Source organism: Ananas comosus, linkage group 14 (genome assembly GCF_001540865.1).
Source record: "Ananas comosus cultivar F153 linkage group 14, ASM154086v1, whole genome shotgun sequence".
Taxonomy (NCBI): Eukaryota; Viridiplantae; Streptophyta; class Magnoliopsida; order Poales; family Bromeliaceae; genus Ananas; species Ananas comosus.
In genome coordinates, this window is record NC_033634.1 from 8,482,346 (window position 1) to 8,499,843 (window position 17,498).

Below are 17,498 nucleotides of genomic sequence, written 5' to 3' on the forward strand. Positions count from 1 at the left end.
TATTTGCATTTAAAAAATATAAGAGAAAAAAGAAAAAAAAAAATTGCGGGTAACCCGCATACCTACCCGCCCACCCGCGGGCGGGTATGGGTAAAGATGTTGGCTACCCAAAAATTTGTGGGTAAATTTTACCCATGCCCAAATAACCCGCGGGTACAATGACCCGCCCCTGGGTTACCCAATCCACCCGTTTGCTAGGTCTATATGTATGTATGCTAGTGATTACTTTTCCCTATATTTCAGAGATTATGGAATAAGTAGAATGCCACCTATCTTACTTGGTAACACTAAAACTTGTATATAACTAGTAGTAGAAACTAGTTTTGTATGGACATAGTGGATTCAAAATGCAATACTAGATATTATAATAATTGCCACACATGAATATCGTGATCATGCATAAACTTGAACATCAAGCGCAACTAGAAAATGATGACAATTCATATTGAACAAAGTAAATCTAGCATGTCATATATTGCTGTAGTTGCATTTCGTTTCGAATAAGTATACAAGGGATTGGTAGATCTAGGTATTTGCACCATGGTATGATAGTGCATTCTCTTGTATAAAGGAACATGATCATGCTCGCCAAGTTTGTCAAAACTTGTAGAGGTCGCAACTCCACAAACTATGTCCTTTGAAAGTGCCACATTAAAAAGGGTGCTAGGGCGCAATAGCGATTCCCCTTAGGTGCAAGGGTGTAGAATATTGGGCATTGACAAATAGGTAAGATTGCAGTGTGGGTTGTTAGTCAGCATGTTTTTAGAATGTTGGATTGAGTTGGAAACGTTTTGGCACGAAATAGATGCAAAAACGGACTCAGAAATCAAAATTAGCTAAACCTGTGCTGTTGGATGCCATTTCGAATGCTCAAAAATGGTTTATGGCGCTCAGATGTGGTGAGTTGAGGATTTTGGTGGTTTCAGACCCTCATTTGGGACTCCCCGATTGAGCACTGTAGAAGCCCGAATAGTTTTGGAACAGTGTTTGGATAGGTGTAAGAGTATATGTGTACACTGGTGAGTTAGCATGGTTTCAGCGCAGGTTCGAAATGCCCAAATCGATCCGGGCGCAGCCAAGAGAGGATTTGGACTGTCAAAAGCAATGGAGGGGTGCCCAAAGGGAACTGTTTAAGAGGTTTCGAACACCTGAGTAAAGCTTCCGGGTGCCCGAAACTATTCAATTTGGCTGAGGTAAGAGTATTGATACTTGGAGGGCTTTTTAGCATATTGTTACATTATATAGTGGATGACAGTAGTGCACCGGGGCATTCTTCTTCATTCCCATCTCCTCCACATTACATTTTAGAGAGAGAAAGAGGGAGAGAAAAGAAAGGATCTTGGTATTTGATGAGCTGATCGAGACCGCGCGCACGTGTGATTTTTCCAGTCGTTTCAATAGCGAAGTTGGTATTATAGTAATATTGTTTTCTCGTTGGGATTTCTATGATAAGATTTTGTCAGTAGCTTCTAGGACAGGTGATTTTGATGGAATTTTAAAGGAGTTGAGATTTAGAAATGGATTTATATGTGATTTAGAAGCCAAATATTTGTGCATTTCGTCGAGGAAAATTTCGAGCATTTTGTAGGTGTTGTGCCTACTGTACGGACAAGGGATTACAGCGGAGCACCTTGCTTCTTCGGCGATCATTCTTTTCCTTGGATTTGCGATCTAGGTGAGTTTTGTGTCGTCAAAAACTACATACTTTCTTCTACGTCTTCTTCGCATATATATGTATATGTATATGTATATGTATATATACATGTTGTGATGTGTGTTAGCATTGGATATTAGTAGAGGGATGGATATTATTGTGTATGCATGTGAATATGAATCTATGCTAGATTATACGGACAATAGGTCGCATTACCCCAGCGTGTTGGATTCCTACTATTGTTTTATATAGCATATATTAGGTTAGGTCGGCAGGGGCCATTGGACAATGTATGTATAGATTGTGAGATATACATTGATTATTTGCATTATACATGCTATGATACATGTGATAAATGCCGTGGGTTAGCGTCGCGGTAGTGGACAGGTTTTGAATATTGAGAGATATATGATTGTACTATTATGACTGATGACTTGGTAGAGTCAATGATCGTGCTGAGGGCACCAGAATAGTTATTTGTGACCTTTTTGATCACTGCATAGACTAAGTCCGCAGAACCACATTGAGCTTGATAGAGACACGCGATATGAGACTCAGTAGGGGTACGTCGCTCCCCTTCGAGTGCCTTTTCGAATGCTAGCTAGCGATAACAGAGACTGTAGCCTAAGTGTTGATGGCGTAATTGCGGGAGTGTGATCTGGGCACTAGGCAGGTGCAGGCTTTACCAGACCGATGAATTAGTCGTTGTGATTGGGTATTATAGCATTTCTTTATCAGTATTAGAATTGATGTATGTATTAGTCATCTTAATTACTACGCACTACATATGTAAAGGTTTGATAGTTTAGTATATGCTAGGCAGTTCATATTATGTTCTGTTACTCTCTTTTTGGTGTTCTTTGCTGGTTATTCACTACTCTTGCCTCCAGTAGACCTAGTGGGTAGGCCGTGGTTGTCGCCGACTGTATCCACTGGAAACTACTGTTTAGTGGTTCTCATGTCCTCTTATGGTTTATTTTTCAGAGACTTCAGCACAGACGATTGATCGAGATAAGGGGATTGAGCCGTAGATAGCGACTTCAATTCATGTCTATGAGCTGTAGAGAAGGACCTCCTCTGGATAGTGTACTATACATTAGAATTGGTGAGGCCAGGGACTTTACTACTTGTATATATATTTATGTTGTGAGGAGTTGTGATTGTATGATTTCATGTACAGCAATAGTGATAGTTCAGTTTCTATATTATGCTATGATACTTGAATGTTTAGTGGTAGACTCGTAGGATCGTTTTTGTTGGGCGCTTTGTATGTGTAGGGAATTCTTGTACATACGGCAGTCTGTTGACGTACCCCATGGCTTCTGCTGTGAACCTAGGGCGTGACATGAAGCGCGGAAGCGACTCCCCACCAGACGACCGAGGTTGGTGCCAGGGCGCAATGGCGGCTCCCCATGAGGTTAGAGGTGCAAGTAGGGTCCAACCTTATGGTTGGCTGTTATGATTGGATAAAAAAAAAAGAGACAGGTTGAACGTATTGAGTCCTTAATTTAGTAATTTCTTAAGGGCATAGTAGTAGTCCTTTTCATTCTTGTTCATAGGTATTTGCAGTTATTTATTATTTCGTTTATTATCTATTTACTACTAATGTCTTGTTTAGACCTAGTAGGAAAGTCACAATGGTTGGCAGTTGAACCCACTAGAAACTTCTTGTAATTCTCATTCCCTATTTTGCAGATTCAACCACGACCCGAGTGGCGCAGGAATGAGGTAAGGGCATCGCACCTTAGATTGCAAAGTCACCCAATGCTAGATCACTCTTGCAAGAAAGTAGAAGGATAGTTGCATTTTGAGAACAAATGGAAAGACTGTTTATTTTGGGATGGAAAACTAATATAACTAGAACTTATATATTTTAGTTTCATTTTTGGAAGAGAATCATGTCATATATTTATACTTGGAGTAATGGCATGTAAAAGTTGAATGGTGAAATTTATAAGTAGATAGGTTTACTTAGTTGTTCTTGTGATGCCCACGTTATGCGAATCATGTATGTATTGTTTCTACGTAGAATGCAATGTGCAAATTTTGTGAACTCTTCTTGCGGACGAGGGTAACCCCCCGTCTGCTCAGCAGTTCTATGTGCGCATCCGGGAGGCTTCCACTGTAGGCCTGAGACATGACAAATACATGCCTTACAAAAGCACAGCAGTGAGCTGTGTTTGGAGTATGTTATCATTTTCATAGAATCATTTTGCAAAGGAACAAGTGAAGAAGCTGCATCTTTGCAAACGAGTTACTCATTCCATTTCGTACATGTCCTTCTCCAATGTCTTCTATAATTAGGGATGTCAATGGATATACATACCCGAAATTTTATACGAATCCGAACCCGAATAAAACGGATATATCCGATATTAAATGGATATGGATATCAAAAATAGGAACCCGACGAATATGGATTCGGATACCCGACCCGAACCCGAATCCGACACGACCCGAACCTGAATTTATTTTATATTATATATAATATATATAAAAATTTGATGTTATATTTGAATTTGTATTTTAAAAATTTAGATTTAATATAATATATTTTGAAATATCGAAAAAAGAAATAATTGTTTCGGGTTTAAATTTTCGGGTTCGGGTTTCGGATTTTTAGTTGGGTTCGCGTTTGGATATGAATTTTTAAAATCCGTCGGGTTCGGGTTCGGATTTGGATCCCGGTTTTGGAGTCGGGTTTGGGTTCGGATTTTTAAAAATCCGCCCCGAATCTGACCCGTTGACATCTCTATCTATAATTCTAATGTCTTCCCTTAAATTCAGCCTCCAATCCCTCCTTTATCTATCTGATATTTTCATCAGCTGCTGGAATTTACTGTTAAAATGCACTGGAAGAAGTAATTACTGGCATCTAGCTAATAAGCACATAAATGCATAATACATCAATCAGTGAGAGACTCCGCTTCTTTCCTGGATATGAATTTGTTCACATAAGATAAATTGCATTTGCACATCTATAGAAAAGAACATTAATTAAAAGTAACCAGGAAAATAACTCAAAATGACTGTGTTGGACACATTAATATATATCAATTTGCAACGACTTTTTGATTTATAAGACTATGCTATACAAGGCTCCACAAGCTAATAGAAAATTACGGACATTGTGCAGCCTCCTCCGTCCATAGAATTTTCTTCTTTTTCTTCAATTTCGGTCGACTACGATGAACATATATGTCAGCCAACAAAACGGCACTAAAATAGAACATAAATAAAGAAACTAAAATTAAGTAAAAATGAAATGCATAAGCAAGTACAATCTACATCTGTCAATCCTATCCTACGAGAAACGCGCAGTCCTCTCTCAGTTATTTAGTTAAAAAAGGCTTGATTGGGGGTACCAACCACATAGACATAGACGCAGACGGAGATAAAGACATAGACTAGTGTAGGGGGGACTTAAAGGAAGGGAGGATGGATAAAAAGAAAGAAAAGAAACTCACTCACGTCGAAAAGGGGAAGGGAAAGGGAAAGGGAAAGGGAAAGGGGGAGAGGGTGCACGCATCATGAGAGATTTTCCATCTGAATGGAGCTCTTAAGAGGGACATACTCGCCGAGGTATCCGCCGAGGTGATCAAAGAGGGCGGTCTTGTCGATCGGCTGGCGGTGGAAGCTCTTGCAGACGTAGTAGAAGATGCTCTGGACGAGCAAGCCGAGGAGGTTGAGGAGGACGAGCAGGGCGACGAGGGCCCCGCCGACGAGGACCTTGCCCAGGGGGCTGACCCAGATGCTGCCCTCTTCATCGGGGTACTTGACGACGGCGGCGCGAAAGAGGCTCCCGACGAGGCCGCAGGCGGCGAGGTAGGCCGTGACGAGTACGGCGGCGACGCGGGTGCGGCCGCGGAGGAGCTGGCGGCTCTTGGCCATGGCGGCGAGGCCGCAGACGGGCTCGAGGACGGCGACGACGCTGGCGAGGTGCCAGAGGGCGGAGATGTAGACGTGGGCGGCGAGGAAGGCGACGACGACGGCGGCGAGGAGGAGGAGGGAGGCGGCGGAGCGGGCGTCGGAGAGGAGGAGGAGGAGGAGGACGGAGAGGCCGAAGGCGACGTTGTAGAGGAGCATGAGGAGGGAGACCCAGAGGAAGGTGCGGAAGAGGCGGGGGAAGATGGGGGGCACGGCGGAGAGGGTGGAGGCGAAGGAGACCGGCTTGGCGGCGTAGAGGGAGGCGACCGTGAAGACGACGGCGGCGGTGGAGAGGAGGGAGAAGGTGAAGAGGAAGAGGAGGTAGGCGAACTGGTAGAGGAGCAGAAGGGACCACTCGGAGGCGCGCGAGCTGGAGGAGGAAGAGGCGCTGCCGTCGCGGTCGTACGAGCGGAGGAGGTGCAGGAGGATGGGGTGGGTGAAGAGGGAGTGGGCCAGCACCGCGAAGGACAGAGGGAAGATCAGGGTGAGGGTGATCAGCGCGAAGGTGCGCGGCGATGCGCGCGGCACCGACACCGACTCTCGCAGCACGTCCGTCACCCCCACGCGGAGGCTCTCCGCCTCCTCCATCTGCCCCAGATCCATTATTATTATTATTCCCTTTATTCCCTTTCTCCCTTTCCTTCCTCTCCGAAACCTCCTCTACGCCCGCAAGTGATTGTGGTGGTGAGGATATGGGGGTGATCAATTGCTATTCCGATTGCGCTTGCGATTTCGATTTCCGCGGTGGCGCGGCCGGTGTATCGAGGGGAATGTGTCTGTTTGCGTGTTTAGGGAAGACGGTGGACGCAGGAGGTCGGCACCGGGTCGGCTTTGGAGATGTGATGTTTGTCGTGAAAAAAAAAAAAATAAATAAAACCAATTTCATAGGTAACCTTTTTCCAAAGTCTAAAACAATATTATATATATATATATATATATATATATATATATATATATATATATATGCACTTATTTATATCTATACTATTTATAAAAAAACAGTTTTAAAATTAGTTTTCTTTTTCAAAATACGGATCTCTATTAATATAATTCTAATAACATACTAGCAATATCATTTATTCAACTTTAAGGTATTTATAATGTACCATTTGGTTGGGAGATAAATATAGANGAATAAAAGAGTTTATACCTTTTCTTCTACCAAATGAGATAAAATAATAACTATTCCTCTTTTAACAGGTTATTTTAGAATAACGCGTTAAGAGAGAAGAACTATTATTTTACAAGATAAAAAATGACTATTCCTTATTCCTCTCTTAACGGGTTATTCTAGAATAATGCGTTAAGAAAGGAGAACTACTATTTTTCCCTCCCTATGGAATAGCTACTCTTGTTCTTTATTTTCCACTTTAAATAATAATTTATTTATTAAACTATGATGATAATTATTATATTATATTCTTGACAAATCAATCCTTAAAATATTTTTTTCTATTAATTAGTTTCTAATAATTATAAAATATTGCTAACTAATAACTAATTAACTTATTTAATTATTTACTAACCATTTGAATTATTAGATTAATGTATATTTAATTAAATACTTGAAGAAATAATTGATTATTTATGATCAATCACTAATCAAATGATAAATTAATTAATATGTTTATTCAAATAATAACTAATATTTATAATAATTAACTAATTAATATTTTAACTTATCAACTTAATTTATTAACTAAATGTAAAAGTAAGTAATTAGCTAATGCATTTAATTTATTTTTAAATAACTAAGTAACTAATCAACATGATTCTTCATCATCTTATTAAACTAGTGAAAACCCGCGCTTCGCGGCGGTTAATTAGATTAGCATAAATTTAAGCAGAAAGTAATATAACATATATTATATATAAATATAAATCCACATATAATCCTTCACATAATAGGGTGCCTCAAACATTCAGCATGAAATAATATAAAATATATTGCAAATTCAGCATGGGGCATCAGACTCGTATGGTTATCGGATATTACCTAGCCCACAACCAAGGCCGCCGGATTAGAACTGCTCACTGAGTTAGAACCCACATGAATACCAAAAATAATCTCGAAGTAACAAATCGAAGTCGAAACATAAAGCACACAGTATTATACGAACCAACGTGGCATTCATTAAGAGCGAGTAGTTAAGTAAGAAGGAAAGTATATCCATTATGGTATAATTAACAGTTGAGGACGGAAGAAACACAACTAAGTGGAGACAAAATTTTAAAAAAGTACACAGCATTGTAACTGATACTGCAAAGCCATTCACCAAATGCCTTGTGAGTACAACACATGGCATCAAAAGGTAGCGCCAGCATTTAAGAAGCTTCAATAATTAAGCCAACGGATTCGACAGAGCATCAGATTCATTAGCTGCAGTAGCAAATGGAACAACATTCACGGCGGTTAATTAGATTAGCATAAATTTAAGCAGAAAGTAATATAACATATATTATATTCTTTTGGAAGTTGAACTATTGCGTACTGTGCAAACAACACTGCATACTCCATAGTAACATAATCATAAAAACTCTTGAAGAAGATATTGGCGCCACAATTAACATCTTTGATATGCAAATCACATCCATCTGTGAGTCTCTTAATCGCAATATGGGCAGCATCTTGCTCAGCCCCGAGAGACATAAGGGATTGAGCACCCTAGCACCGGATAGCTGCATAGTTGACATCGTAACAACTGCAAGAAGAAGGAAGCAAAATTTTGCTATGGAAAAGTTTCCACAACCACTCTATAATTCACAAATGAGAAGTTGAAAGGAGAGCAGCAGCAGCAGTAAGCTTGTGCTGCTGCTGTGCATGCAGCTACTGCTGCTGATTGTAGAGCAGCTGCTGCTGACTGCACAGTTGCGGCAGCAGAAGCTGCAGCTGCAGGGGGCAGTGAAAAACAAAGAAAGAAAGAGAGAAAGAGAGAGAAAGAAAAAGAGAAAGAGGGAGAGAAAGGAAAATTTCTGCAACTTATAAAGAGGAAGAGAAAAGAGGAAAGTCACCTATTAACTATTATAATAGCAAGAAAGTGTAGCAGACAATGTAAACTGAAACGACAACAGAGAGTTCTTTGGGAAATCATTGTTCGAAGTAAATAGTTTATGTACTTTCTTCAGCTTAAATAAGATAGCTCTATTATGTTCAATGAAAATATTATATTAGGCTATGGTAAATGAATAAAAAAACATAATCCAAAGAATCATCAAAAGAATATGCATACAAAAAAAATTCCAGGAAGAATTCAATTCAAATGCCGACGGCCAAACGAAGAAGAGTATTTAAAAAGTCAATAAGCAGGGAACAATTCAACCAATTGTATAAATTATGTTGCAAAACCAATCTAAAGAATCACCCAAAAAGGGGACAAAAAGGTAAGGCTCAGTTAAATTGAATCGGCAACATTGGTCATAAGTACTCGGCAACATTGCTCATAAGTATAGGGCAGTAGTAGGACCAATAGATTACCGTAGGAGGGAAATGCCCACTGCCGCCAAGAATAAGAATGGCAGGAAGCAGCTCCTGAATAATAAATTACTATTGTGGAAAAATGTGCGCAACCAGCAAGGGTAAGACAATATGTAGCGGGTGCCTATGAGTAGGCCGTCCAAACTTCCACTTGTTTGAAGTAAACATTTTCCACATTTTGCGGTTGCCGAGCAATAAATGACCGTTAAAGGGAAGTGTGCGTAGCCACCAAGGCTAAGACAATATGAGGCGGTTGCCTATGAGCAGGCCGTCAAAACTTCTACTTGTTCGAAGTAAACATTTTCGACACTTTGCGGTTGCCGAAACAATAAATCACCGTTAAAGGGAAATGTGCGCAACCACCAACGCTAAGACAATATGAGGCGGCTGCCTATGAGTAGGCCATCCAAACCCCAACTTGTTAGAAGCAAATATTTTCCGCATTTCCCTCAACTTATCATCATCGCCTCAATAAAGAGATAGAAAAAAGAAAGAAACAGCAAGGGAAATATCCTTCAACAAAACAGAAAATAAATTTTGAGCAGGAGAACAAAATCTTCAAGATGGTTCTATTGTGTTCAATGAAAATACTATAATAGATTATGATAAATGAATAGAAAAACAAAATACAAAGAATCGTCGAAAGAATATGCAAATTGAAATTTGAGTCAATAGAATCGCCAGCAGGGATGCAAACAACAAATTTGCTAAAAACATCAATTATATAACTTTCAATCACACTTTTCAGTACGAATAAAATACAACTGATGCTCCATTTTCATATTGATGGAAATCATCAGTAGTGCTAATTGAGTGAGGACCCATATGCACACCAAAAGTATTCCAAGTACAAATAAGAACAACTGGTTGTCTACAGAGATACGAATATACATCGCGAATTCTGATAGCTTAGTTTCAAAAAAATCATCATAAAGAGCACGATGATCAGATTAGTTGTAGCAAATAAGATATTCAAAGTATTAATTAACATAATTTGAAGTGACAGATAGAAGTTCTAGTTTAATTTGATCTGCTAGCAACAAAATCAAGAATTAAAGAAGACTCCGCTTAAAAAGATTCTTTTATTTTTTTAACAATTTTTTGAGGCAGGGATAGTCCTCTTCTTAAATATATAGGCGTAGTGAGAATCTGCATAAACTTAAAAGGCAAGAAAGATGCATTAGGTTATAATCGAATCAAAAGGAGAACCTACGCAGCGGGAATTTCATGTAAATTAGTACATCCATTTATACAGTCAACTATAGTTCAAAAGGAGAAATAAAAGTTGCTATGAGAAGTTCAATATTTGTTTCAACTGTTTTCATTAATATCAAGTAAGCTGCAAAGTCGGCAATTTAACCACAAAGTCTTCATCAACATCAGTCTTTATCAACATTAGCTAAACTGCAAAGTCAGGAAGATGAGATTATCATTTGTCAGCTAATAGTAAATGGAGTTACTATATGAATTCTCAAAATATATATATTAAGTCATACGTAAGGTGGCGCTTCTTTGCCTCCGGAATTTCACATAATTGATCAGATGCTTGTGCTGAGCTGTTAACGAAAACGTGAAAAACATTTTAACAGCAAAAGAAACAGTTCATTTTCTTCAGTCTTAAATAAGTAATATATAGAAATATAAGAACAAACCTAGAAGGAATGGCTGAAGCGGGAGGTAATTCTAGTAATAATTCTGTGCGAGGCTGCTTCTTGTTAGGAGGTGAGTATGGTTGATCTTCACATTTTACAAATGTTTTTCCTTTCACATCATTGTTTAACGTAAAAATTTTTAGTACTTTAAAAGTAGATGCAGTTGTCCTAAATCTCTGCGCATCAGGTACAATTTGGAAAATGTGTTTTTGATTGATAACTGTTTTTATTATAGTAGGAATAGTGAATTTATCCGAATCGACTGCTGATGCCAAAATTTGTGCAGGAATACGAAGCAGATCCTGCGCTAACCGGCCAAATATAGTAAAGTTAGCTATGCCACTGCCGTCTTCAACAATTGTACTCAATCTATACCTAATTTTGTAAAGGAAATAAGAATTAGGCATCTACATTAGGACAATACTCAGGCACCAAGTTAACATATTTATTCTTTAAAAAAAGTATTTACCATGGAATGGGGGATTGTTCGCTGCTGTTACAACGGGAGCACCAAAATGTATCGTCACACGTCTTGACGGCTGTTTTGCAATTATGACATGCTTTATACCACCACCCATAAGATGTATCAATTTCAGCAATTGTAGCTTCACATGTGAACTTCGCATTCTATCCACAGATAGAATTTAGGGAAAAAATCATTCCAACAAATAGCATAGAAAGATAAAATTATAGAAGGTTGTTATATTATAAACTTATAAACTTACTTCAGAATCAGTAAGATCAAGGCTTAGCAGTTCAGCAATTGATTTTCTATTCGCGCACATTTCTTCTTGAGGGGAAATAAGTTTTTGTTCACCATAAGTGATTCGTTGTATTGCATTAGGTTCATGTTGTCTGCAGCTAATAAAAATGTGCATAGTAATAAAAGACATTAAGGAATTAAGTAATTAAGTAAGTAATTAAGTAAGTAAGGATAAAAGAAAAGTTTATTTGCTGCCAAACCTATTCAAAAATTCCAAAACTTCTGGAATTTCCAAGTTAAAATATATCTTCGATGCTGAGCATGTTGATAAATGCACCTTCTCTACATTGGAGTTTTTTAAAAAAGTCAAAATAATAGCAAACAATGCATGATAATATTAAAATTAAAATTCATATGTTTACATATTAACCTTTAAATGTGCGTACTGTCATCGCGGCTAGAATTATGATTATAGAATGTGTAGCTCCTTTCTTTGAAATATCTTCTTCATCAAAATTTGTTGCAAATGTATCCCATAGCGTCACAGGCATGATGTTTTTACTGCAAAATAAAGTATATTATTTAGTGTATATATATATATATAGAGAGAGAGAGAGAGAGAGAGAAAGAGAGTAAATTTAGTTGAAAAGAATATAACATGCAAATACGAATCATTTACTCTAAATCTTCTATTTCCAAATTTCTAATAGGAGTCAAAGTTTGCCCAATATATCTATGGGTAATTTCGCCGATAACTGCAATTTTCCCAATAACATCTACACAACATAACACGAATGATTAGTAAGTATATATAAACATTTGAATTCAAAGAAAATTTTATTTTCAGCGAACATTACCTGTTAAAACCGCATCGTTGTAACGTTTCTTTTCAATTTCAAAGAAAGTAGAGAAATTAAAACTGTACAGCGGGATTGCTTCAGAATCTTCTTGAACTTTAGTTACTTGTGTTGATTTGTTTATTTGGATCATATAATGACGGTCGACAGCAACAAATTTTTTTCTATTTGGAATAATACTGAATTTCTCTATTAGATAGATGCTGCCTTCTGTAATTTGGCATTTAAACGCTTCAACATCTTGCTTGCGTATTGTTGCTTGCATGGAAAAGCCCTAATCCATGTCAAAATTTATGAAGGAAAAGAAACATCAGCGAAAAATAGAGAAGTCAATGAAAGAATTGCTAGGAGGGTTGGAAATTTGATCACCTTTTCATCTATCAATAGACAATCTAGGCTGAAAATATTTGCTTTCAAATGCGGGGCAGTTGATTCCCATATCCGGCAGATTCGTACTTTGATCTTGCAATCTTGCTGGTGTAGTGATAATTCCGATAAAAGTTTAATCTCCATTGTAACTGGAAGATTCACCGTATCAACGTGAGGGGAAAATTAATATACGAATAAAGAGAAAGAAGTAAATAAATTTCTCTAATTAAAAACAGGAAAATCATATGCTGCTAACCCGATTATTCTATTTTAAATCTTCAAATATTTCATGGTAAACAATATTTCTTGTATATCCTTCAGGTTCTTTATCTTTTGTTTCCAAATAGATTCTCAAACCTTTCCGCGAAGTTACTCTTGAAATTGCTACGTAAAGTTGTCCGTGTGAGAACACATGATGCGATAAATAAAGACCAACTTTCTGCAATGTTTGTCCTTGACTTTTATTAATTGTCATTGCATAACTGACACGAACTGGGAATTGCCTTCTTTTAAGTACGAATGGCCATTTAGATTCTGTTACGTTCATTATTATGCGAGGGATGAAAACCTTTTCTCCAATGCGGTTGCCGGTGAAAATTTGTGCTTCAATAACTCTAGGAGCTAGCTGAGTTATAATCAAGCGAGTCCCATTACACAAACCAGCACTTTGATTAATGTTACGAAGCAGCATGATTGGACTTCCCACTTTCAGCATCAATTCGTGATTCGGGACTCCATTAAATTTTAAAGAATTTAAGAAATCAATCGGATAAAGTAGATTATTTTCTTCAGAATTTTTTGATGAACCACAAATTGAATCCGAACTTAAATATAAGCGCTCCTCTGTTTGTAACAATGAGAGAACGAAATTGTTGATTTCATCCACACTTTCATTCCTAGGTGTAACGATAGCTCTATCTCGTAGATAATCAGGATCATTGTAGTTTTCTTCAATACAATCATATATTTCTGAAACAATTGTTTTGATTCCATCTTGGTCAGGTTTTATCAACATATCATCAGGAATTTTGATCCAAGTTGGTTCTTCTTCGTCTTCTAATTTTATAGCATTTATTTTTCCATCACCAACATCAAGAACCCATTTGTTGAATTCTACGAAAGAAATGTCTGTTGTGCTGTCTGCTGAGCCTCGGAGCAATCTCATATTTGTAGTCAGTCGGAAAACTTTACATTTACTCCATATGTATGACCTTGTGAGCGATGCACTTAAAATATCCTGTCTGGTTCCACCAACAATAACCGGTAGAATTTGCCTAAAGTCTCCACCCAAAATAACAGTTTTTCCTCCGAAAAATTTTTCACCAATGCTTGAGTTGTTTGTTTCCATAATATCTTTTAATGATTTATCCAAAGCCTCAAAACAATTCCTATGATTCATCGGAGCCTCATCCCAAATAATCAAAGAAGCTTCTGCGATTAAATTTGCAAGTTGCGTGCCCTTCTTAATTTCACAAACGGAACAATCATCAATTTTTATAGGAATTTTAAATCTTGAATGCGCTGTGCGCCCCCCGGGCAACAAAAGTGATGCTATTCCTGAGGAAGCAACAGCTAAAACTATTCTTCCTTCAGAACGTAATTTTGCAATTATAGTTTTCCAAAGGTATGTCTTACCTGTTCCACCATGGCCATAAACAAATATAATATCTCCAATATTTTGATACACAGAGGCCATAACAGCATTATATATGATTGTTTGTTCGCTATTTAAGCCAGCAAACAATTCTATATATTCTCGCAATAGCTCATCTCTGTTGTAATCTAATTCTTCTGCAAGTAATCTATTATTTAATGCATCAGAAATCAACCTATTGGGAGTCGGCAGGTTATACTGCGATAGTGAGCTACTATTCTTATTGAATAAAACCTCAAGCTCAAATAGAATGTGATTTTGAAGGTCAATTTGAGGCATCTGAAGATTTTCAATGCCCAAAACACGTTTCAGTCTATATAATATATCATCAGCCATTAATTTCCAATATTCATCCCATAATTTAAGAGGATTCACAACTTCACAATATATCACCAATGTTGCAAATAATTGTCTAAGTTCAGCTGAGCCTGACCAGTGTGAAGCTTCTTCCAATGCTTCTTTCCATTCTCTATCATCACCAAGTAAACCAAGAGTGTCGCATGCAGCGCGAAATGTCTCATGTACCACACCATTCACAGTCCTAATCTCTAGATAACTTCTTGGTCCTTTGACTACATTTAAAAGCATTCGTAAAAAATACAATTCCCCTGCATTTGGATGAATATAAACTATTCTACCAATACGGGATCCTTGTTTTCGCCTGGACCAAAATTTATCTGTTGCATGCCAAACCCATTTTGATGGAAATTCAGTATATGTTAATTGTCGAGCATCATCGTAAGCAAGATTGGTTTTCATCCATTCAGTAAACATTGTTTTCTCAATATTAGGACGATTCAGAACATTAATTAAATTCTGAGCACCATGATATATAACATTATTCATCATGGGCAGGTGAACAGTTAACCGTTCAACAGATGGCTGTCTAAAGTGTATATCGAATTCAAACAACCTCCAAATTGCTTCATGCGCTGATAAATATCTACAATCCAAGTATTGCTTAATTTCATCAACATTCTTATATTGTCGTCGAGGAGTTGCACCGTCCTTATGTACTGTCACGCCCCGCCCCGAATCCACTACCAATTTGGCACGGTTCGGGCACATCAGACGGACCGCCGAACAGACAGTACCTCTCCTGTCCGCCCAAGGCCAAGCAACCAGATCATGTACAATTAAGCACCCAGGAATTTGCTTAAATAACATACATGATCAAATACGATGCACACAAGTGCAATACATCTAAGAGCAAGAACCACAAGTGATATACAAGTGTATAAAGAGAGATAGTCTAACTATCACAATCATTCAACATTTACATTATTTGAATATATTATATTTTCATCTTCCAAAATGTAAGTACATGTTTTCTTCAAAATACAAGTAGCTCTCTGATATCTATCCAAAATATCAACTAGTACACGAGGGTACTCTAATGCATAAGGAAAAGCTACTAACTAGGCTCACTTAGGGCGCTATGCCCTTGCCGCGGTCCTCGCTCGGCTCGCCTCTATGTGTACCTGTACCCCAAAACCACACGGGGTGAGAACTATATAAATATAGTTCCCAGTGGGTTCGGCCGCCGACGCCGCCGGTTTTCCCACTAGGTCTAAGCTGGCACAGATAGAGAGATAGATAGATAGATAAAAGTAAACTGCGACTACTCTATCATGCCATCAACGATGATAATGCATGCAACAACTACTATCATGCGAGAATCATGTCATGAGTATAGAAAAGTACATAGTAATGCAATCTACAACATACACTATGTCTACTCGAGGTAATGCATGAACATAGCAATGATATTCTACTAATCATGATACTATGCTTCAACAATAATGGAAATGAGCTACTACATAGTGATGTATCTACAACATGCTACTATGTCTCAATGTCAACTCAAGGTATGAATGCAAATCTGCTATGCCATTCATATTCTTTACCCAATCTGCTTGGAAATGAGCTACTACATAGTGATGTATCTGCACATGCTACTATGCCTCAATAATCCAAATGAACGAGCTACACAGTGCGTCGTGCAACTATGCCTCGGTAGTATCCAATCTCATGGCCAACCCGAAGGTTGCCACCCCGGGGTCAACCCCGACTCACTCTCAATCTCATAGGTGAGGAGAAACTGCACTCGCACACCGAGACCGTCTGCGGGACAACTACGTCTGCCCCTAGTGAAGTACTCCGGAGACTCGTGCCTCGGTGGAGCGACCACCGACAAGCAAAAACAGACTAGTGAGTATGATCCAATCCTCACAAGAGGATACCCTATCTACAAGGGTCAACGTGCCTCTGCTGCACAATGTACAATGCATCCTAGATGCCGGGATCTCTACTATCCCTAAGTACATGTCGAGTTTACTACACTAGACTCAATGCCACTCGTTTAGTCATTGTAGTAAATGTCTCAATTATTCTACATGTTATTTGTTCATGTCATAGTGTCTCTCCTACACTAGTTCAATGCCACTCTACTAGGCTATGTCCAAATTCATCACTTTTGCCACTATAGGATTCTTTGTCTCAAGACCCAATCCTCATGCCTCCCTAGTCCAAGTGTTAGGTCCATACCGCTACACTACTAAGTAAGCATGCAAGGAATGGAAATATACTTTACTAATCCTATAATGCTCAATCAATATATGATGAATAAAATTAACTTAGGCATAAAAGGAAACCCGGATGTTTCGGGATGACACCCCCCACCTTTTACCGCTATCACGAGGCTAGGTTCTCAATTGCACGTTCCCTAGTCGCCGCTTTACTCTTCGGTCGCACCTGCTCGACGAATCGACGAACCGACGCTTCACACGCGTTTAGGCACCTCAAACACAAGCTTTTCCTCAAACCAAGTAATGAAGAGGATGAAGACTTCACCTCCAAGCAACCTTTTTCTTCTCCAAATGCACCTCCAATTCCTCTCTTTGGTGGAGAAATTGTTAGAGAGAGAGAGATATTTCTCTTTGGTTGCAAGTGTGAGGGAGAAAGAAAGAAAATGCTCAAGTCCCCTATATATATATATAGGAAACTTGGCCTCCAAGTTTCATAGGAAACTTGGTCTCCAAGTGTCATAGGAAACTTAGCCTCCAAGTTTCATAGGAAACTTGGCCTCCAAGTTATCTAGGAAACTTGGCCTCCAAGTTATCCAAGAACACTATTCACATTCAGTTTAGCAGCACGGTACAGATATTTTTCGTCTGCCCTGTCTCTCACAGAAAATTCTAAATCTTC

The 17,498-nt window shown here is 38.5% G+C and overlaps 2 protein-coding genes across 8 annotated transcripts in view; both read right to left on the reverse strand.

The window, feature by feature from the left end:
- On the reverse strand, nt 4,671–6,479 carry LOC109719873. Its single transcript, XM_020246704.1, has one exon. It carries the CDS (start codon nt 6,182–6,184, stop codon nt 5,183–5,185), a length of 1,002 nt encoding a protein of 333 aa, XP_020102293.1. The 5' UTR covers nt 6,185–6,479; the 3' UTR covers nt 4,671–5,182.
- Nucleotides 7,692–17,498, reverse strand: part of LOC109720538 — a gene marked incomplete at its 5' end in the record, with an annotated part of 34,388 nt that continues 24,581 nt past the window's right edge. Inside the window, 10 exon segments of one of the 7 annotated variants that reach the window (XM_020247726.1) lie at nt 10,211–10,460; nt 10,553–10,612; nt 10,709–11,083; nt 11,178–11,335; nt 11,434–11,569; nt 11,672–11,753; nt 11,842–11,972; nt 12,091–12,187; nt 12,269–12,542; nt 12,638–12,786. In XM_020247726.1, coding sequence (XP_020103315.1) covers nt 10,436–10,460; nt 10,553–10,612; nt 10,709–11,083; nt 11,178–11,335; nt 11,434–11,569; nt 11,672–11,753; nt 11,842–11,972; nt 12,091–12,187; nt 12,269–12,542; nt 12,638–12,786 — 1,487 coding nt within the window. 7 annotated transcript variants of the gene reach the window in all.

Excerpts from the sequence above, each read along its gene's own strand:
- LOC109719873 (XM_020246704.1), bottom strand. The coding sequence starts at position 6,184 with ATGGATCTGGGGCAGATGGAGGAGGCGGAGAGCCTCCGCGTGGGGGTG.